The 22,704-nt window shown below is 34.8% G+C and overlaps 1 protein-coding gene across 2 annotated transcripts; it reads left to right on the forward strand.

Moving 5' to 3' along the window:
* The first annotated feature begins 1,006 nt into the window (after positions 1-1,006).
* Positions 1,007-8,120, forward strand: LOC137938786 (glycylpeptide N-tetradecanoyltransferase 1-like). Of its 2 annotated transcripts, none has more exons than XM_068783823.1 (2): positions 1,007-1,114; positions 6,567-8,120. In XM_068783823.1, the coding sequence occupies exon 2, from the start codon at positions 6,578-6,580 to the stop codon at positions 7,880-7,882; it is 1,305 nt and encodes a 434-aa protein (XP_068639924.1). In that variant the 5' UTR covers positions 1,007-1,114; positions 6,567-6,577; the 3' UTR covers positions 7,883-8,120. The 2 variants fall into 2 exon arrangements, with proteins under 2 accessions (XP_068639924.1, XP_068639925.1); XM_068783824.1 differs by having other exon boundaries at positions 6,576-8,120.
* Positions 8,121-22,704: the final 14,584 nt, after the last annotated feature.

Consider the following 22,704-nt stretch of genomic DNA (forward strand, 5'->3'; position numbering starts at 1 on the left):
CATCATCCTTATTGGCTAAGAAATTTACTCATTTAAATCTAGAATAGTCATTTACAACCCCTAGGGTGAGCACCTGTATACTTAAACTCAAGGTTTGGGTAGGTCCAACTAAATCCATGTGGATTAGTTGTATAGGTCAAGTAGTTGAGACTAGATTCTTGGCCTTGAATGAGTTTTTATGTTACTTTTCAAGTTGGTAAACATCACAAGCTTTTTCTCTTATAATTTCTAATTTGATAGTCCTTTTACAGGATTTTTCCATGCTAATATGTTCAAAAGAATCTATTCCTATTTGCTCTAACCTCTTGTGCTTTAAGATTCATCTAAATTTGCACCCAAACATATTGTACTTGTAGAGGGTAAGTGAACAATATTTAACAAAGAGATTTTTTCTTGTATGTCCCTCTAACAAGGTTTTATTATTTTTATTCTTTACTAAGCACTTATCTTTTTCAAATGATACTTTGTTTCCTTTATCACAAAATTGATTTATGCTATGTATTTTATGCATCAACCCTTCAACATAATAAACCTCTGATATGAAAGAGTTGGAGGTACTTATCTTTCCAATTCCTTTGATGGTACCTTTACTGTTTTCATCAAACGTAACATGACCCTGTCTTTCAGTGTGAGTTCTACAAGTTTCATCTTATCATCGGTCTTGCGCCTCGAATACCTACTATCCAAAATCCATACGTTCTTTGGTTTATTGGCTCGAAGACAAACCTAAAAACGAAAAGATGCCCTAGAGATCCCATGAAGGTTGGGCTCTTTGGGAAAATGTTTGTTCTAACTAGTTATTTTGGGTATCCAAATTTGTTTGCCCAAGGTTTTATGGGTTACCAAACCCTATGGAGCAAACCCTATAGAGTGGTTTTTGGTACAGTCATATCTCGAAGGGATATGTATGAAATAAGATGAAAAGGGAAGTGCATTTTGGTAATTGTATAGAAAAAAAAACGAAAAGAGAGAGAGAGGGAGCATGAAGAGGGAGGAGCGACGGAGAGAAAGGGGAAATAAGAGAGAGAGAGAAGGGAAGGCGAAGGGAAGGGAAAGCGAAGAAGAGAAGAGGAGAAGCTGAGATTGTAGGGAAGGAAGAAGAAGGGAAAAAGAGGTAAGTCTGAAACTGTGTCATTCCCCCTTTCCCTCATCTTCAACCCTCTCTGATTTCGTGTTCCTCTTTTTATTTTCGAAATGAAAAGTCTTAGCTTTCCTTAGGTTAAATGACGTTTGTTCTTTCATTGGATTTAGAGTTTGAATTTTTTGTATCTGGTAAGTTCGAATCCAAGGTACCTCTCCCCATCTCTTTGCTCCTCTAGCTGATTCTCCTAATTTTTATTCTATTTTCCTTTCTCATAATTCACCATATAATCTTCTTGAGTTTTAGCTTGAGCCGAAGTGTCCTCGGTTCAGATTTTCAAACAATAGGGTTTTGGAAAATTGTGTTTTGTTCTGATTGAATTTCAGATTTTTGAATTGATGGTTCTGATTTGGAGTAAAACTAATCGGATTCCCAAATTTTGTGTTTTGGGTTTGATTAAACATGAATAGAAGGCTAAATTGAGCTAAGCATTTGAAATTGATGTTTTCAATTCGGATTCAGGATAATTGATTTCTAAAATTTCATGTTTGTCTCTATTTAAGTTCGATTATAAGTAGATTGAGTTTAGAATTTCGAAATTGAAGTTCCTGAATTGGTTTAGGGTTAAAATTGCTTCTGAAATGTCATGTTTAGTTTGATTTAAGCATGATTAGAAATAGGTTAGGTTTAAATATTCTGAAATTGAGATTCCTGAGTTGGATTAGTGTTAATTTGGGTTCTGAAATGTCATATTCTATTTGGTTTAAACATGGTTAGAAATAGATCAAGTTTAGAACTATGGAATAGAAGTTTTGAAATTGGATCAAGGTTAAATTAGTTCTAAAATATCATGCTCTGTTGTGATTTAAGTATGGTGAGAGATATAGTATGTTTAAAATTCTGAAATTGATGTTCCTAAAGTGGATTACAGCTAATTGGGTTCTGAGATTTCGTGCTTAACTTTGATTAGAGGAATATTGATTTTGGACTCTGAAATTAATGTTTTTGATTAGGATTGAGGGTTGATTGGGTTCTGAACTTTCGTATTATGCATGACAGGAAGTATAATTGGCTTAAGATCTGAAATTGAAGTCCTAATTGGATTTAGACTAATAGAGTCCTAAAATTTCGTGTCTCGTTTTATTATAAGTATGACTTGAAGTGTATTGAGTTAAGGCTAAATTGCCTTTTTGAGATTTTCATAATTTATTCTGGGGAAGCATGATGAAGATGCTATTGGAGTAGGGCCTGAATTTTAATGTCTTAAATCTAGATTTAGGCTATTAAGGATCTGAAGTTCCATAGCTTGTCCCAATTAAGCATGCTTCTAGGAATGTTGGAATTTAGGTTTTGAAATTGAGTGTGTGATTTAGATTTTAGGATGTTAATAATTTGAGACTTCATTTATTATAACTAGAGCTCTATATCAGTTCGAATGGTTAGAAGAGTGATAGGATTTTCTATATGAGTGATGGAAAGACTCTTAGTGAGGTTAAATTTCTGATTGTTCTGCTTCTATATACTTGCTGATGTTCATAACCTTTATTAAGCAAATTTATTTGCATACATGGTTAGACTTAACTTTTCTGACGTTGTTAGTCTATGGGTGTTTTGAGATTGTGGGAATTTCTTGTTCATGCTTAATCTTATTTGGGATTCTTGATAAGTTCATCTTTTAATTTATCATGAATCAACGACAATGTCTCCCTCTTTATCATAATTCTACAGCCATTTGAGATGCAGATATGAATTGAGATTTCAATTAAATTAGAAGTATTCCAAGTTCTGAAATTGTGTGGTTCCTCACAATTTATGTATGATTAGTTGAGGGTAAACTTGGGATATTGAAATTGAAGATTCTGATTTAGGTTGGAGTGGTTTCGGTTTCTGAAATTCCTTATACTCCTTCAGTTTAGGCATAACTAATTGGGTATTGAATAGGATTATTGAAATTGAGGGCCTGAAATAATTTATGTATGGTTAAGCTTTTTGAAATTCCAGGTGCCGTTTAGTTTATGTTGAATTTATTGGGTATGGAACAAGATTATTGTAGTCGGGGGCCTGAAATAATTTATGCATGGTTAGGCTTATTGCAATTCCAGTTTCCTTTTAGTTCATGTTGGATTTATTGGGTATGGAGCAGGACTATTGAAATTGAGGGCTTGCAATAAATTATGCATGGTTAAGTTTGTGAAAATTTAGCTTCTATTAAGTTTATCCTTGGTTAGCTAGGTACTAAGTTTGGGTTACTGAAAATCTAGAGTTTGAAATTGGTTTAGGATTGCTTAGGTTCAAAATCTCATGTCATGCTCATTTTAGGCATAAGTGGGTCTATTTTGAGTTTGAAACTCAAAAATCAATGGTCTGATTTTGGATTAGGGTTAATAGGTTTCATCTCCTTAGCTGTCCCTCTCTTCTCTTCCTTCTTCCTCTCCTTTTCTTCTTCTCTTCTTCTCTCTCTCCTCTCTCACCCTCTTGGCCGAGTACCTATCATGGGATCCTAAATCTAACATGGTATCAGAGCATTAGGTTTGGGATCCCGAAATGATGATGTTGGTTAATCAAATTTTATCAACTCTCTAGGTGGAAGTTGAGGTATTGATCAAAATTCGGATTTGAACCTCTTTTGGCTCACAAAGATAAGTTTTTCTTCTCTTCTTTTCCTTGAGATGAACACTGCTGTATATCTCAGAGAGAGCTGAAGGTTTAATAAGCATGTTTTGATCATAAAAGATTGAGTTATTGCATCTTATATATTAGCTTCAACACGGTTAATATCGGTGTGTTTAATCCATGCTATCTTCGGTTAAAGAGATCAGTTTTTAGACTGATACAACTTGTGGATTTCTGGTTCTTTGTTTGATGAATGAAGCTTTGATATTCCATTGATGGTTCCATGGTGTTTCATGATTGAAAGGCTATATTTTGTAGATTGAAGGTTGACATATAGTTCAATTGTTTTTTTTTTAACTCGTGAAGGTGCTTGTGCATTGGTGCAAGGATTTTTTTTTTTTTGAAAAAATACATGCTGTTCTCTCACAATTTCGGGATTCGATCATTAAGATTTGCTCTTGATCCTCTTTCCTAAAAGTTTAAAAAGAAAAAAAGGGAAAGAAAAGGGTGGAATTACATTATTAGTTGGCACGTGACTTGTAGAAGGAAAGTTCTTTCTTTAGAAGATCCACAAGATTGATTGAGATCTCTTGTTTTTTGGTATAATTTTGCATACCTTGATCTTCTCGTTGGAGTGTTTCCCACGTGAGACAAGATTAGAAAGCCTTACCAAAAATGTTTTATGGAAAAAGATAACAAAGGCTGGATCTTTTGGTTAGTGGTTGGCACCAAACAACTAGAAGGAAAGGTTCATTCTTTAAAGGATCTCCAAGATATCCTTGATTTCCTTTGTAAATTGCTCTTTTGAGCTTTTGTCTTAATAAAAATCAACATCATTTCAAAAACATAAAAAAAGATATCCGTGATTTTTTTTCTTTGTTATGATTACTGATTACCTCCCTTAATTATCCCCTTGCCTAAAATAATTAAGGTAAGTCAAAGATTGAGATTGATTTCCTAAAGTGGCACCTAAGACACTAAAGGAAGGTTTCCTTTTTTTTTTGGAATGTGGCTGATTGCAGGAAAATCTTCCTTGATTTGATTTATTGGTGAATATTCTTTCCTAAGCGAAAAAGAATCACTTGCTCTATCTATCTGTTGATCTCGGCCAGCATGGTGCATGATTAGTTGTTGCAAAGATTTCCTTGGTTTTTGGGATAGATCTTACTCCTTTCCTAAAATTGGTCCCAACTCGAGTTGTTTAGCTCTTTCTTTCCAAGTTGGTTCCAACTTGTGTTGGCCTTGGTCTCCCTCCTCTTGGGTTGGTTCATATTCTTTGTGGTTGCCTTATTGGCTTAATTCAAGTGCTTCCACTACTCATATCAGACTTATAAGTTCTTTTTACAAGTCTTCTTTGGTGGTTCCCTTTCGGGTTACAACTCTTCTCGAAGTAAAGTTTTTTTTTTTTCATCTCAAATGGCTGAAGATCACATGGGGAGTAAGAGTGACCTCCTCAAGATTACCACTATACCTTTGAAAGGCTTATCTAATTACTTGAGCTGGTCACAGTCCGTTAAAAGGTTTCTCATTACACATGACCTCTTAGGACATCTCACCAAACCAACTCCACCTATGGATGAGGAGGATAGCTCCTCTATTAAGTGGTTAAAGAATTATATATTGGTAATTGGCTGGTTGATAATTAGCATGGAAGTGTATGTGGCTAATAATGTAGTCCACCTTGGGACAACCAAACAGATATGGGATACTTGTGTGAAGTTGTACTCTAGCACAAAGAACCTCCATAAACTGTATGATGTTATTCAAAACATTTTTAATACCAAACCAGGGGACAACCTACATAAGTTCTTGGCACAGTTTCGGGGGCTGATTCAGGAGTGGAAAATTGCTCAGCCCTACTCCATTGATATATCGGTTCAAGAAAAGAAGCGTGAAAGCCTTAGCAGCTGCTATCCTTTAGCAAAGCTCCTCCACTTGAATTAGAATGGGGGGTGCTCTACGTAAAGTATTCTATAAATTAATGTATTGGGGTCAACAAAGTATCGGCATATCCTATTCTTTGTTTCTTTCCTCTCGATACTTTCCTTTTTCTCTTTTCTCCTGTTTTTTCTCTCATATGCTGTAGTACTCTGCAGTGCAGGCCTATGTAATTGCTCATGTATCTCTGATAAGTTGCTTGCTCAGAATACATTCCATAACACATGGATAACATGAGTTCAGATGTCCTCAAATAATTTGTTTCGTTATTCAAAGTCCTGTTCTTGATTCACTTCAACTTTATCATTAGCCAAATATAAATATCTTTAGAAGAGAACCTTATTCAAGTCAGGGAGCTTTAAGAACTCTTGACAATGACCATGTGTCTCAACAGCTCGAGTCTCTCAAGACAGGTTGCTTCTTCAGAATTAATGCCATTGCACATGGACCAGTTGAATTTAAGATGTCCTGAAGCAATTTGTGAGGCAATTTAAAATTCGTATTCCAATTTTTTGAAAACCGGGCTTGCTTCAACTTTAACATTAACCGATTTTAAGTATCTTTTGAAGAGACCTAATTCAATTCAGTGGCAAATTCACTCTTATGAGTGCAAGGGGAGATTTTAAGTTTTGAAGGTTCATCCAAAAGATGTGTTATTTGTGCTAAATATGATTGCATCACAGTATGCAGTTTCTCCTGTTGTTTTATTTCTTGTATCTTGTGGAGGTTGCATTTAAATTTCTTTGAGCTGGGATTTAAATTTTAGTCAGTGCATGTTATTTACCTCTCTCTCTCTCTTGTTTCTTTTTTGTTGCTAATTCCCTTACCATTCTGTTCTTCACTGGTTTATTGTTTCTGAAGTTTAGGATCTCTTAGACATTGTGTTAACTTATTGGAATGTATTTTCTTCAAGTCTAACTGCCTCTCTCTTCAGGTTCTATAGACATGGTTGGTAGCAGTTCTCCTCCTGAGGATCAGAATCAAAAAACAAACTCTTACATGAATGACAATTCACCATCTGAAACTGAGACCTCACTTGAAACCTTGACCCGGAAGGTTCAAGAATCTCTCTCCCTTGGGAAGAGGCATGCATTTTGGGAAACCCAACCTGTTGGACAGTTCAAGGATATTGGGGACACAAGCTTGCAAGAAGGCCCTATTGAACCTCCAACACCTTTATCAGAAGTCAAACAGGAACCCTACAATCTCCCGAATCTCTATGAGTGGACTACATGTGACATGGACTCTGAGGAGGTATGTGGTGAGATTTACAATCTACTCAGCAACAACTATGTAGAGGATGATGAGAATATGTTTAGGTTTAATTACTCCAAGGAGTTCCTTCGCTGGGCTCTTCGCCCACCTGGTTATTACAGGAGCTGGCATATTGGTGTCCGAGCCAAAGTCTCCAAAAAGCTTGTTGCTTTCATCTCAGGAATTCCAGCGAAAATAAGGGTTCGAGATGAGGTAGTGAAGATGGCTGAAATTAATTTCTTATGTGTTCATAAGAAGCTTCGATCGAAACGGCTTGCACCAGTTATGATTAAGGAGGTGACAAGGCGTGTCCACTTGGAAAATACTTGGCAAGCGGCCTACACTGCTGGAGTGGTCCTCCCAACTCCAATAGCAACTTGTCAGTATTGGCACAGATCACTGAATCCAAAGAAACTAATAGATGTTGGGTTTTCTAGGCTGGGTGCAAGGATGACAATGAGCCGAACCATAAAACTGTATAAAATTCCAGAATCTACAGCGACTCCTGGCTTCAGGAAAATGGAGCTAAGGGATATTCCTGCAGTTACTCGGCTGCTGAGGAACTACTTGATCCAGTTTGCTGTGGCACCAGATTTCGATGAAGATGATGTGGAGCATTGGCTTCTTCCAAAAGAGAATGTTGTTGACAGCTACTTAGTTGAAAGCCCTGAAACGCACGAGATCACTGACTTCTGCAGCTTTTATACACTTCCTTCAACGATCCTTGGACATCAGAGTTACTATTTGCTGAAAGCAGCTTATTCATTCTATAATGTTTCTTCTCGAACTCCTTTGCTCCAGCTGATGAATGATGCACTTATTGTGGCCAAGCAGAAGGATTATGACGTTTTCAACGCTTTAGATGTTATGCACAACGAATCATTTCTGAAAGAACTTAAGTTTGGCCCAGGTGATGGACAGCTTCATTATTACCTGTACAATTATAGAGTTGGAGAGGCCCTGAAACCCTCAGAGCTGGGGCTTGTACTTTTGTAGTTTGGGGGAGTGGTGATACTAAGTTTATTGCCATCAGCTGGAATGGCAAAATTTTGTTTTTGTTTTTTGTTTTGTCATTAGTTATCCATTTGGTCAATGAGAAAGTTAATGTTATTTTCTGTATCTTTCAGTGTTGAGACGGACGGTCCCATTTGTAGAATGTTAGTGGTTACGACTGTGCTTTGTAATGAAGGTTGCAATCGATGAAACAATGTTCCACTTCTGGTTTCTCCTCGTATGTTTCTTGCATATAGACTTTCCATTAATTCGTGCTCTGATGTTGCTTCTTGTTAATGAACAAACTGCTGCCATGCTCTGTGATAACTATGCTCTCTGGCTTAGGATTTCTTGACTCACCAAATGGACTAGTAGGATCCATTATCGACAGAAGTGAGACTAAGTAGACGAATTGGAATTGTTTGCAATATCTTTCCTCCCTTTTTTTTTTTTTTTTTTTGCAGGGAGTAATGGATCTTCAAAATTAGCAAACGTGAAGAAAAGTGAGGCGAACTACTACACGAGAATCCAAGTGAAGCGAGCTTAGTATGAGTTAAGAGTCATTGAAAGCAAGCAGTGCTGAGAGGAGTCGTTTTGAATCACATTCATAGGGATAGATGATCCGTTGGCTGGACAGGTGATTTCTGCTTCTATTCTTCGTCTACTTCTATTGTCTATCACTCAATTTAGGGTATGCTTGTGTTGAGAAAGAAGTAAGATTAAGACAACTTCACCCCATCAAAATTCTTCTGAAACCTTCTCTTTCTTCTCATCTGTTTCAACTGGTAGTCCAGATTCAGAACAGTCTCTATTCACCCACTCTAATACCTTGAAAGCAGAAAAGGTTTAGGTTGTTTAGATGTTAAGAGACAGGTAAAATGAGGAAGAGATGGTAAAGGTAAAGACAGAGAGAAAAAAGAAAAGAGAATTGAGTTAGATGAAAGAATATGAAAAAGAAAAGAGAATGCAGGAAAAAAGAAGCAGAGAAAGAGAACAAGGAAGAGGAAATTTTGTCAGAAGAGGCCAATGCAATTGATAAGTTGGTGGAAGAAATGGATGGTGAAGTAGCAAAAGGAGAAGAAACATCCAATGCATTTGTAAGAGGCCTGACTAATAAGGGCCTGGCCAAATTGGGTTGCTAGGGAGCAACAAAAGCTTGAGAAAGTTATACTTGAGGAGGAAAGGAGATAAAAGTAAAAGGCTGAACTAGAAGAGGGACCAGAAACTAGTGATGAGGTTGAGGACCTATCCAAGACAATTATTTCATACAACCAGTGTTATGACCACCACAATATTACTAGAAGAAGTGGAAGTGTTACACTTTGCCTCTATTTCTACAGTGGACTCACCAAAATATCCACTTAAAGCAGTAAGCGAAAGAAGTCTCAAGCCATAGATGAGTCTTTCCTTATGGAGCCCTCCAATTTAACACTGAAAACTTGAGATATATGACCCAAAAGAGAAAGATTTAGAAAGCGTAGACTGAAGGCAACCCCTTTGTATATGACTATTCTTTTGTATTTGAATGTAATTCACAATATCAAATACAAAATTTCTTCCCATTTCAAATTTGTATGTAATTTATTGATATGATTCAATACTTGTATTTTGTATAATTTGATGATGTTAAAAGGGGGAGAGAATCACTAAGATAAAGATCACTTAAAATCTTAAAAAGAGATACATTAGATTGCAGAGTCACCAAGAGCAAAAGGAGAGGAGAGTAAAAACATAGGTAACAAACTTGCGAGGAGTTTATCCAAGCATTCATGCATTTTTACACACTCATTGGTTGCAGATTTTGTTTTGGTTATGGGTGTTTGTCATCATCAAGAAGCGGGAGATTGTTGGCCCCAACATTAGCTTGAAATTAATTTTGATAATAAAAATCGAGAATAAGGACACAGGAAATTTAATTGTAAAATTTGAATGAGAATGATAGAAAAAGTCTAAAAAATAATAATCATGCACCCACATAGATAATGTGATACTTTTCTAATTTATCATCTCTAGTAGTTTTGGTTTATATTCTACCCTTTTGTTCCTTTCTTGTCCCATTACACATTGTTTCCTTGGCATTTGCACCTCCGTACTGAACTTTTCATATTAAAAATTATATATTGATGAGAATATCTTTGATCCTACTTTCAAAAGTAAAATTGATACTTAAAGCAACAAAGGTTAGATAGCAGGAAAAATTAGAGTAGTAGCAAAAAACTTCAATATTTGAAGGATTTTATGCCATCAAGAATGACATTTAATATGGAGAATTAAATATTAAAAAATAACTGTAAATCTATTTTCTAACCTATCAAACTAATTCTCATTTTGAGTTTTCTAGAGGGAGATATCAATTTCGAAAGAGTCAATGGTCATGTTGATCGAAGAAAAGAGACTATTCAGTTCAACCAGATTATAGAGTTTGAAATCTATATGTTTTTTATCTCAAAAGAAGTATACTTTTGAAGAGATATTTAATCGAATGAAATATATTGAAGTATAGTTTCAAAGAGAGCAGCTTTCATGTCAATTTGATCTATATGTATGACATATACTCATTGGAGTCGGTAAGGGTTATGCTATAGAACGAAGCAAATCAAGTGGTCATAACAAATTCAAGGGCGAAGATTTTTATGTCAAATTGGGTATTAGATTAAAGCTCTTTGAGTCTAGTTTCTTGAGGAAAAAACTATTTGATATTTTGAGCTATTATTTTGAGTTATAGATTCAAAATTACAAAAGGCCAGTTCTACCAAATATCTCTCCTTGTCCTATTTTCTCTCCTATTGCATCTCCATGTATTGACATGAATTGAGTTTCCTTTTCTCCTAGACTCTTAGGTTTTTTTGAAAAAAATCCCTTCGAATTAGAGAGTTTTGGTCAGACTTAATCAGTCCATGATATGCTCATTCAAGGTATGAGATATCTTGCATGGATGTTGTTTTCAAATTTTTACATTTTTGTTACTCGCATGTGTATCTTCTGTATCATCAACTTTGAAAAATTGTACTCACCCCCATAAACTCCTGTGAGGTCATACTTGGTCAAACTTTTTTTTCAAGTTATTTTTACAGTTCTATAGTCACAATCCCCCTTATTTTTTTTTTCAAAAGAAAAGAATGTCACATTTTAGTTTTGTTTGGAAGTATGAGTGTTGCATAGTCGCTTCCTTGCGATTAAACTTGTTTTTCTCTTGTACTTTTTTAATTTATCATCTTTTTGTTTTCATAACTTCAAAGAAATACCTAGACCCACTACCTAAAAAGTATAGGAGTGCGACAAACATCTAGTTTGTGTGAAATCTTTTTATTCTTCACCTAAGAGGTGTTTTTTGGTTTGGGTCCTATTTTCGCCTTTCAAATTGAGCGAACTGTGTTTCAAACAATGACCACATTGACTGGTGTATAAAACTTTATCATATGGCTGGGAGTGATTTTCTTCTCTCATATTGTGCATTGTCCAAGTTGGATCTTTATGTCCTTTTTATCCCCAAGAGGGTGAGAAATAGAAGAAGAATACAAGAAAGAGGCATTCTATTCTATATGTTGTGGTAATTTTTATGTTGCTATAATATTCAACAACGATGGAGGACAAAAGATGAAGATATTATTAGGAATTAGATGACCTAATTCCAAACTAACAAGAACAATAATAATAAACACGAAATAAGAGAAAAAACTACAAAAAGGCACAACAAGATTTATATAGGTTTGCCTCAAGGTGAGACTATGTCCTGTCTTCCACCGCTGCAAGAATCCACTATGAAGATGAAATAGTTTATAAGAGACATCACACACTTATAGTTGTTTCTCTCTAATCTGCTGGGTTTCAACTCGAGATGCTCCTCGGATTAAGATCATAAAACCCTAATAGTGGCGCTCTCCAATTTAAAGAGAAAGATAGGGCAACTGTATTACTAGAGTGAAATTCTCAAACTGCCCTTAATGAAACAACAATCAATATATTATGGATCGGACGGGGGCTCCACCCCTGTGACTAACTTACCATAAGGCCTTAATTAGGCTCTACAACTTAACAATCTCCGACTTGGAGACTAATCCATCATAAATATCTCCTCTACAGTGGCAACTTCTCAATCCTTAGAGAGAAGTCCAACTAAAGTTGCACACAACTTCAATTTCTTGATCGTAACAGTCTCCATCAACATATCAATCTTATTTAGACTTCCTTGAATCTTCTCAAGTGCTAACACTCCATCCTCCAGAGCCGATCTGATGAAGTGATAATGCACTTGTATGTGCTTTGTTCTAGAATGATAAACTGGATTCTTTGCTAAATGGATAGCACTTTGACTGTCACAATACAACACATTCTTTCCATGCTTGAGACCTAATTCTTCCCAAAAAGACTGCAACCATACCATCTCGTTACTGGCTTTGGTCATGACGACATATTCTGCCTCAGTGGTGGAAAGAACAACTATCTTTTGCAACTTAGAGACCCAACTAACTGTTGTACCTCCCAATGTGTATACATTTCCAATGGTATTCTTTTTACCATCAATGTCTCCAGCCATGTCAACATCTACATAACCTTATAATACCAAGTCTGACTTTCTAAAACATAAGGCTAAGTTTGCAATGCCTCTCAAATATCTGAGAATCCACTTCACTGCTTCCAAATGTTGCATACCTGGATTACTTATATATCTGCTCACAACTCCCACTGCATGAGCTATGTCTAGTCTAGTGCACACTATAGCATACATGAGACTGCCAATAGCAGAAACATAAGGGACATTGGCCATTGTAGAATTTAGGATCTCATGAAAGGAACTTTAGATCAACAAGAAAGAAGAAGAAGAAGAGAGAAGGAGAAGAGAAGAAGAAGAACGTGGAAAAAGAGAGTTTGGATTAAGGGAGAAGAGGGTTGCGTCAAAAAGAAAAATGAGGGCTGGACGAATTTGTGGAAAGAGAGGAGAGTGCTTCAATGCTCTACCTCTTAGCCAATGCCTTTATTTATAGTTTTACAATACCCTTAGGGCTACAACTTGATAAAACAAAAGACATAAAAGGAACACATATTTACACTTCATGCCATCTTTATGGAAAGTACCATATTTTACACATATGCCACTCCTTTGATGTGTGGGCTTCTTGTCTTGATCTTGTGGGCTTGAGCCCATCTTCCAACACTCCCCCTCAAGCTGGAGGAGAAAAGACATCATAAATACCTAGCTTGCCATATATAAATGATAGGATTTTAGATGTGACGGGTTTAGTGAGAATATTAGCTACTTGCTCTTGAGATGACACATGTTTGAGAGAGATTATTCCTGCTTGAAACTTCTCCCGTATAAAATGACAATCCACCTCAATATGTTTAGTTCTTTTATGAAAAACTGGATTTGAAGTGATATGAATAGCTGCTTGATTATCACAATGTAGATTCATGGACTCCTTTTTAAAAAAACCTAGTTCGGTAAGAAGGGTCCTAATCCATAAAAGTTCACTAACGATATGGGCCATAGCTCTGTATTCTGCTTCGGCGCTAGATCTTGCAACCACATTTTGCTTCTTACTTTTCCATGTAACCAAGTTTCCCCCAACCAGAGTACAATATCCTGATATAGATTTTCTATCATTAGGAGATCCAACCCAATCTGCATCTGAGAAGCCTTCTATGTTGAAGTGCCCGTGTTTTTTATACAGCAATCCTCTTCCTGAAGCTCCTTTTAGATAACGTAATATTCTCTCTAAAGCCTGCTAGTGGGTAATTTGTGTGACCAGACTTGCCACATTCCAGCACTCCACAATTGGACTTGCTTATTCCTTTCCTTGACTCCCCTCTACCGTTGCCCTTGTTGGAATTCTTTTCTAAGTTCCTACCCCTAATATAAACACTTAGGAAAAAATTAGATGTTGACGATTCTTTGGTGTCCTTTCTACGAACTTCCTCCACGAGAATGGTATCTTGAACAAAATTAAAGATCAAGTTTTCGTTACCTAAAGAGTTGTTGACCGCAACCCTCATAGGCTCCCAACAATTTGGTAGAGAAGCCAAAATAATTAAAGCACGAACCTCATCATCAAATTTAGTTTGAACGGAAGTCATTGATTTAAAATCGTGCTAAACTCATTCAAATGCAATGTCACTGATGTATTTTCTGTCATCTTTAAATTGAAGAGTTTTTTCATGAGATGTACCTTATTATTTGAGGAAGGCGTCTCATACATGTCAGATAGAATCTTCATCATCCCCGTTGTGTGTTTCATCAAGGAGATTTCACTCATCATCTTTCATACCTTTTGGTTTCATATGTAGAAGTGGTGCTTGCAATTTTTTGCTGTATAGATAATCTTCGATCTACATCCTCCAGAATGAAAAATCCACACCATCGAACTTGTTGATTCCAAGTGCCAATCCTTCTCTGCCAGTCATTGCTCTCTATCACGAACCAAAGCTCTGATACCATTTGTTAGGAATTAGATGCCCTAATTCTAAACTAACGAGAGTAATAATAATAAACACAAAAGAATGGAAAAACAGGCATGGAAAAACACAACAAGATTTATATAAGTTCTCCTCAAGGTGAGACTATGTCCTGTCTTCTGCCGCTGCAGTAATCCACTATTAAGATGAAATAGTTTTCAAGAGAAATCACACACTTACAGGTGTTTCTCTCTAACCTCTTAAATTGCAACTCGATATGCTCCTCAAATTAAGATCATAAAACCCTAATAGAGGCGCCCCCCAATTTAAAGAGAAAGCAAAGGCAACCGCATTATAAGAGTGAAATTTCCAAACTACCCTTAGTGAAACAACGGTCAATATATCGTGAATTAGATAAGGGCTCCGCCTCCACGACCAACTCAACGTAAGGCGTTAATTAGGATCTACAACTTAACAAAATTTGTATCTATGAAGACATTTTTTAGGAAAAGGAAATTGAAACCCAATAACTATTTTCTTTGCAAGTTGAAGTTATAACTTTAGCTAGAGGGGGACTGTTTAAATGCAGTATGGAACAATCTTAAATGAATGTCATAACAAGATGTCTCATAGAGATAGAATTAATATTGTGGAGTTTAAGAAGAGTCTCATGTGAAGGAGTTCTCATAGAAGTGTTTCAATTAAAAAGTGTTTTGGCTATTTCAGTCTTCTATTTATATTGAATTATTTACTTATGCTTGGTGGACATTTATGTGTCAGACCTTGGGTATAACTAAGATAAGGGTAGTTTAATTACAATAAGATTCTACTTGTTTCCTCTATTATAATTAGAGGCTCATTGTACTCAAATATTAACAAGTCGGAGAAATATTTCTCTTTTCTAGAAATTCAAAAACCTTTTAACTATTACATTCCTTTGAGACTTCCTCCCATGAGACTCCTACTAGACTCTACCATATTAATTCTACTTCTATGAGACTTCTTTCTTTGATAGTCATGTAAGACTCTTCCATAATTGTTATTCAAGACTCTCTCTAAAGGTAGAGTTTATAACTTCAACTTCCAAGGCAAAAGATTCTTGCTCTTCAATCTCTTTGGCTGAAAAAAATCTTCATAGATTCAAAATCTTCATATTTGATTCTCCCCATCGACTATTTTGGTCACATTAAATAAAATCTCTCTTTCTTTGTACTTCTTCTTCTAGTTGTCCCCCTCAATTTGGGGATAAACAAGACATATGGACATAGCTAGGATAAAGAAAATATGAAGAAGAAAATCACTCCTAGTCGTATGAAAAAATTCCATATACAGTCAAAATAGTAAAAGTCTAAAAAACTATGCTCAATTTCAAATGAGAAAAGTAATTCTAATTTTAGGCAGGAAAAAGAGACTACTCACTTTTTAAGGGAAGCTCAGAAAACAATTACCACTTAGTTGAATAAAAAAACATGACTCATACTGGATTACTCTTGTTCTTTGTAGGTAGTGGGATTATAGGCATTGCTCCAAAGTGATGAAAAAATAAACGATGACAAATTGAAGAAATACTAGAGGAACACAAATATTGTGATACATATACATTAAACAAAAGGAAGAAACAATTCAACATTCATACTTCCATAAAAAGGAGGTGTTCATCAAATCAATAGATTAATGAGAGTGACCAATATTGACACAAAACAGGGATAAATCAAATTAGAAGAGTAGATTTCTATCATGTCTTTTAAAATTTTCTTAAAGGAATGAAGAAACTTTAAGGGAGAGAAAAAATTGTACGACAATTAACAAAAAAAAGGAAACTTTTGGGGAATACTCTTAACACATAAGGGCAATAAAGAGACTTGAGTAAGCAAACTTGATTAACCTAAGAGTCAATGGCAACAAGTTAATAAAATAAAATAGAAAACCCCAACAGAAAAAAAGGTGAAAAATAGGCCTTTGTTCTCCCTTATTTGTCTTTTAAAAAAACCTCGAGCCCTAATTTATGGTTTCATGTGGGAGACAAGTTAATTTTATCTAGAAAAGAAAGCTTTATCGAAGAAGAAATTTTAAAGGAATTTCCTTCCATATAGGAGTGAATTTATGGCATACTAGTTGAAGGTAATAGCTAGAGTGAAAAGAGAAACTTTGGTATGCATGGCTGCTATATGATACATGCAAAACGAGATTTTGATAGAAAAGAAAGAACTATGATGTACATACTTGTAAATTGATGAGGCATGCAGTTGAAAAAACAAACTTGTGGGCCTAGAATTTATGTACTCAAAGGAAAAATAACCAGAATTGAAACACAAGGACTTATCTTTGTGGAAGGAGATTAAAATTCAGATTTCTCAATATTTGTGTTCCTCTAGTATTTCTTCAATTTGTCATTGTTTATTTTTTCATCACTTTTAGCAACAAACCCTAAACCCTAAACCCTAAACCAACATACATGAGCAACACACTTCTAGCATGACTTTTGAGTCTTCAGATATTGATATATCTCTCTAGAAATATCAGATTGAGAAACGGTTTGTTGGTTTAGAAACTAGACTCATGTTCAAAGAGACCCATGTGTTTAGGGGTGGCATGGCTAGTAAATAATGAGAACTTCCATGGCATAAAATTATAATTAAGCAAGATGGTGTATGTCCTCTTATGTCTTTTTCCTTTTTAAGCATATAGCCCTAAGGGCATTGTAGTCATTGTAAACACCTTCACACATCTATAAATATAATCTCAATGCATGGGGTAGAGCATTCAAGCATCTCCCTCTTGGATCAAATTCGTCCATACACCTCTCTCTTTTCCTCTTCCTTCTCACCCTTGGTTTCTTTTCTCCTCTTTCCCAAGAGGTAGAATTCATCTCACCTCTCCTTCCCTTGAAATTTCTTGTGTTAGTGTCTTGGCCCTAGAAATCAACATGGTATCAAAGCGACAAATATCTGAGATGGAAAAGGAGAATAAGATGGAAAAGAAAGGGGGGAAGAAGAAGAAGAAGAAAAAGAAAAATAAAAAAGAGGAGTTTCTGGTTTTTCCAAAACTCTTTCTATCCCAATTCCTGTTTTTCATTAGATGCTTTACTTTCTTACCGTATGCTTCCTATAGTAATATATATAATTTTGGAAATATCTTTGAGTCTAGTTTCCAACTAAAAATGAATCGATGAAATCATTCTAAAAATAGAAATCGACATATAAAGCAGCAAAGATCATGCAACAAAAAAATTTCATGTAGCAGAAGAAAGTCTCAATTTCTAAACGGTTTGTACCACAATCACTGAGGACTTATATTGAGAATTATATATCAAAAGAAAGATATGTGAGTCTAATTTCTATGCCAATAAACCATTCTCAATCCAATATTTCTAGAAAGAGATATCCACATTGGAAGAATCAATGGTCATGCTGGTATCTTATTGCATTCGAAGATCCGAAATTAAGCCGATTTGTTTGCATCACTTTGAGTTGCTAATGCTACTTAAGTTTCTTTTTTTTTAAAAAAAACATCTAGTAAAATTTTTACCAACTTGAGTATCTTTCATTTCTTAAAAGTTTATTTTGTTTGATCTCACATTACATTAGTTTTCTTAAGATAATGCTTTCCCATTATGAATTTACTTTCTTTTGTTGACAAAGTCTGAAATTTTTGATTTAGAAAGTTTTATTTCATAATTATAGATTAAAAATAAGTGTCCTAAATGTCCCTTATTCTAGAATTATCTCTTGTATATTTTCTTTTCAAATTGGTCATGTTATGTTAAAAATTAATTGCCTTATCTGAGAAGTCTATGTTTAGAAAGTGTCCATTATTATGTTTTAGAAATCAACAACTCACAAAGATTTCTTTAGAAACGTAATTATCTATATATATAGTGTTGATTTATAAGGCAAATACATAAACACAAGAGATCTCTCAAGGGAAGGAGAGAAGGGAGGAACTCTAGCTCTTGGGAGAGAGGAAAGAAGAAACCAAGGGATAGAAAGAAGTACAAAAGAGAGAGAGGTGTAAGGACGAATTTGAGCCAAATGGAAGAGGCTTGAATGCTCTAACCCATGCCTTAATGTCGTATTTATAGTTGTTGGAAGGAGCTTACAATGATTGAAATGCCCTTAGGGCTACATGCTTCGAAAAGAAAAAGACATAAGATAACATACACCTGCTTGCATAATTATAATTCTACGTTATCTCTATGGATGTTCTCCTTATGTACTAGCCATACCACTCCTACACACATGGGTGTCTTTTAATACCCCCATCAAGCTGGTCTTTGTAACTTCACTTTGGAAAAAATATTTGTCAGGAAACTTGGGTGTTTAAAAAGAAATTTAAATCTTTTGTGGCTTAAAAAAGAAATTTTTATTGCCTTATTTTAGTTCATATAACTCTTGTTCACATCTGACTTGTAGTCTTCATCATGCTCCCATCTTATTCTACCCCTTAGATATTCTAGTCACATAAAATTTTATTACAACAACATGCAAAATTCTTCATTGTTGGTTACATCTTTCTTGTACTTCTCTCCCTCAAGTTGGGGGATCTCTTTGTTCTTTACCAAGAGACCCAACTTGCACAAAATAATGGTGAAAAAAAGAAAAATCACTCTTAGCTATACGACAAAGTTCCATACACCAGTCAAAATAGTCTTAGTCTGAAACACACTCTATTCAATTTCTAAGGTAAAAAATAGCCCAAATTTAAGGTACAACAAAGAGACTTGTTATTTTTTTAGGGTAGTTCATATAAAAAATACCTCTTGGGTAAAGAATAATGAGACCTGGGTCAAGCTGGTTGTTGGACACACTCCTATACTTTTAGGTAGTGGGTCTATAGGCATGCTCTGAAATGATTTTAACAAACACAAATTTAAGAAATTACTTTGAGAAATTAAGGGTGTGAATAAAAAGATAGGAACACTTATACTTCAAACAAAAGGAGACGCACAATGCAACTCTTCATACTTCCAAGTAAGGAGGAAACACTTTAAGATTAATAGGGATAAAAAGTGACCAGGTTTGACTCAAGAGGGAGATAAAAATAATAGTTCTTCTCATGATGATTAAAGAAACATAAAAAACTCCAACAAGAAAGTTTTGAGATGGAACATTATAAGGAAATTTTTCTAAAAACAAACTTCTTATATAAGGCAATTTGGAAAGAAAGTATTCAAAAAAGAAATTTTGGAATAAAGGAGAGTTAGGACACTAATATTTTAAATTTAGAAAGAGGAAACAAGACTTTCTAATTTAAATTTTTTAGAGTTTGTCTAAAAGGAAACTAAACTCATAAAGGGAAAGTCTTCTCTTAAGAAACTAATGTAATGTGAAATCAAAGAAAAGAAACTCTAAAGCAACTAAAAAAACTCATGGTAGGAAAATCTTGAGTAGACATGAAAAGAAATAGGAAACTTAACGAAGATTAGAAACTCAAAAAAGTGAAGCAAAAAAAAAAGGCTTAAATTCGGATTTTCGTTTGTTACATGCTCCCAACATGACCTTTGATTCTTCCAATGTGGATATCTCTCTCTAAAAAGATCAGTTTGAGAAATAATTTTTTGGGATAAAACATAGGCTTAAATAACTTTCTTTTGAGATATAATTCTTAGTCATGTTGGTACAAACTATTTAGAAAGTTGAGGTTTTCTGATGCTACTCAACTTTTTAGCTGCTTGATGTTCCCCTAGTGGACAAAATTGTTTTTTATTCTCGATGTTCCCATAGTGGTAGTCATGGCCGAAGAACCCTTGCTTGAGAAAATTTCTACTATTACACTCTAATTGCTGGAAAAATACAAAGTTATTCTGGTTTTCTTGGGCCACATGTAGCTCCATACACAATTTTTATACCAACCAATCTCCCTAAGAGGTTGTTGCTAGAATCTAGCTCTAGCTAGGCCTTTATATCTAGATTAACATGTTCTAAATATATCTTTCACAAATACATAAAAAAAAAAAAAACATTTACACCCTTACTTAGAAAGATTTTTTTCCTTGAGAGATTCAAGTTGTCTCCTCCTTTGTAGCACGTTGTGGAATGATGAAGGAGCTTGTACTATGATGCATGCAAGGATTATTGAAAGAGGTAGAAGGTTTTCAAAGGTATGGCTCTCTCTCTCTCTCTCTCTCTCTTTCTAAAGCATTTTTTTGTGGGAATTTGCAAGAAAAATTTTTGTGGCTTGAGAATATGCCAATTAATGCTCACTAACTTCTTTACTCTTGGTTTGGTGGGATATTTATAGCTTCCCTAACTCAAATTAGCCATTATTTGTTCGTTGGAAAACTAGATCATTGATTGATCAATCATTGGTAAGTGACTGATCTATCAATCGATTATAAAGACTACTTTTCTATCAGATAGTAACTTATTGTTCGAGGGACTGATAAATCAATATGTTACCATTGGTCCAGAAAAGTTGAGTTGATTGATCACTGCCATTGGTTGATTGATCGATTGAGATTCCTTCTGGCTGTGCATAACAAATATGATCGATCAATGTATTTTCATTTGATCGATCATGCTTGAAATCCCTTACTGGCAAGGTTTTGATTGATTGATCAATCTAGTGGGAGGATCGATCATTCCATGTTAATTTAGCTTGCGTGGACAACTATGATTGATCAATCTATGAGGGATGATCGATCATGCATTATAACATGAAATGACCATGTCCTAAATCATCAATCAATCATCTATGGTTAATCGATCATGTTTTATATTTTTGACCTGCACAATATTGGATGATTGATTACAGTCAGTGATTGGTCGATTGATCGATCATTCCAGTGCCATTTAAAAATATATGTCTTTATAAAGCATGAGAATTTCTCTCTAACTGCTTTAACGTGTTTCTAATTGATATGAATGATGATTCTAAACATGTCTATATGCAAATTAAATCTTAAAGCTATGATCTCACAAGTACTTAAGGACTAGAGTTAGAATACTCTCTTATAAAATTGACATAGTTGATACTTGAACTCGAGTCTTCTCATTGTCTTCTTTCTTATGGGCGCTTCATCAAAAGTTGTTCTTCAATTTTGCTTTAGGTCTTCATTTTGGCATTGAAGCTTTAGACCTTGGGATGGTCTTGAAGGTTAAGTACTTGAAATACTAGATTTGTAAGTTATTAGCTACAATTAAGTTTTGTTGTCATCAAAATCAATGTGGGAGTCAACCTACAATCAACATAAGGATGATTTTGAGCCAAGATGAAGATGTATGAATGGTCTACTACATGCCTTCAGGCTGTATTTATAGTTGTGGGAAAGTATTTAAAATGACCAAAATACCCTCAGGGCCTAAAAAAAGACATAAGAGAACATACACTAGCTGGCATAGTTATAATTTTATACTATCTTTATGGAACTTCTCCTTATTTACTAGCTATGCCACCCCTACACTCGTGGGTGTTTTTTTTAACATAAAGTCTCATTCTTGTATCACGGTTGCTCAAATTTTCTCTTTATAATTGAAGGGCGCCGCTATTAGGGCTATTAGGGTTTTTAATCATCTTAATCCGAGGAGCATCTTGAGTTGTAGCCTGAGAGATTAGAGAGAAACACCTTTAAGTGTGAGATTTTTCTTGTAAACTATTCCATTTTCATAGTGGATTACTGCAGGGACAGAAGACAGGACGTAGTCTCACCTTGAGGCGAACCTGTATAAATCTTGTTGTTTGTTTTCATGCTTGTTTTTCCTTTCTTCCATGATTATTATTATTTTTCTCGTTAGTTTGGAATTAGGGTGTTTAATTCCTAACAAAAACATGTTGAAAATGAAGTCTTTTACCGTAGCTCGAACCTTTCCAACTAGTTAACCTATGTTGCTTCAAATATTGATTTCAATTTGTAGAAAATTGTAATTGTTAGAATTATATTTAAGTTGAAAAATAGACTCGAACACCTTTTCGTTAATATATAATTTTTGGCATCAAAATATATTATGGAGGTTAGAGCCCAAGGAAAAACTAGTACTAGGATAAAAAACATCAATGAGGAAGAAAATATATAATACAAACCGAAACCAATAGATATGACGGATATGAAAAGGATCACATAACTTGCTTTGATACCATGTTAAATTCTAGAAAAGAGAAATAATTGATTGATTTGTTTAATTTGAGTACATTTGACATCTATTTATAATAAAGGAAATACATAGAATGATATTGAAATTAAACTACTCAAGTCCTAGTTACACCCAGAATAATATCCCTAACTATAATCAAACTAAATGACAAATAAAAAGAACTAAAAGAACTAAAATACCTTTTAATTGAAATACCCATCAAAATTTTTTCTTATGAGACTCCTCTTAGACTCCACCATACTAATGCTCCTTCGTTGAGATTTCTTCCTATGAGAGAATATTAATAAAAAAAGAGTTGTATATTGGAGGTAGCAACGCTGGGATAAAATTAACCGTTAATCA

The sequence above is a fragment of the Aristolochia californica genome, unplaced genomic scaffold, assembly GCF_029961685.1.
Source record: "Aristolochia californica isolate CCGP_79_NKW_82.1479 unplaced genomic scaffold, dmAriCali1.0.hap1 SCAF_8, whole genome shotgun sequence".
In the NCBI taxonomy this organism is placed as follows: Eukaryota; Viridiplantae; Streptophyta; class Magnoliopsida; order Piperales; family Aristolochiaceae; genus Aristolochia; species Aristolochia californica.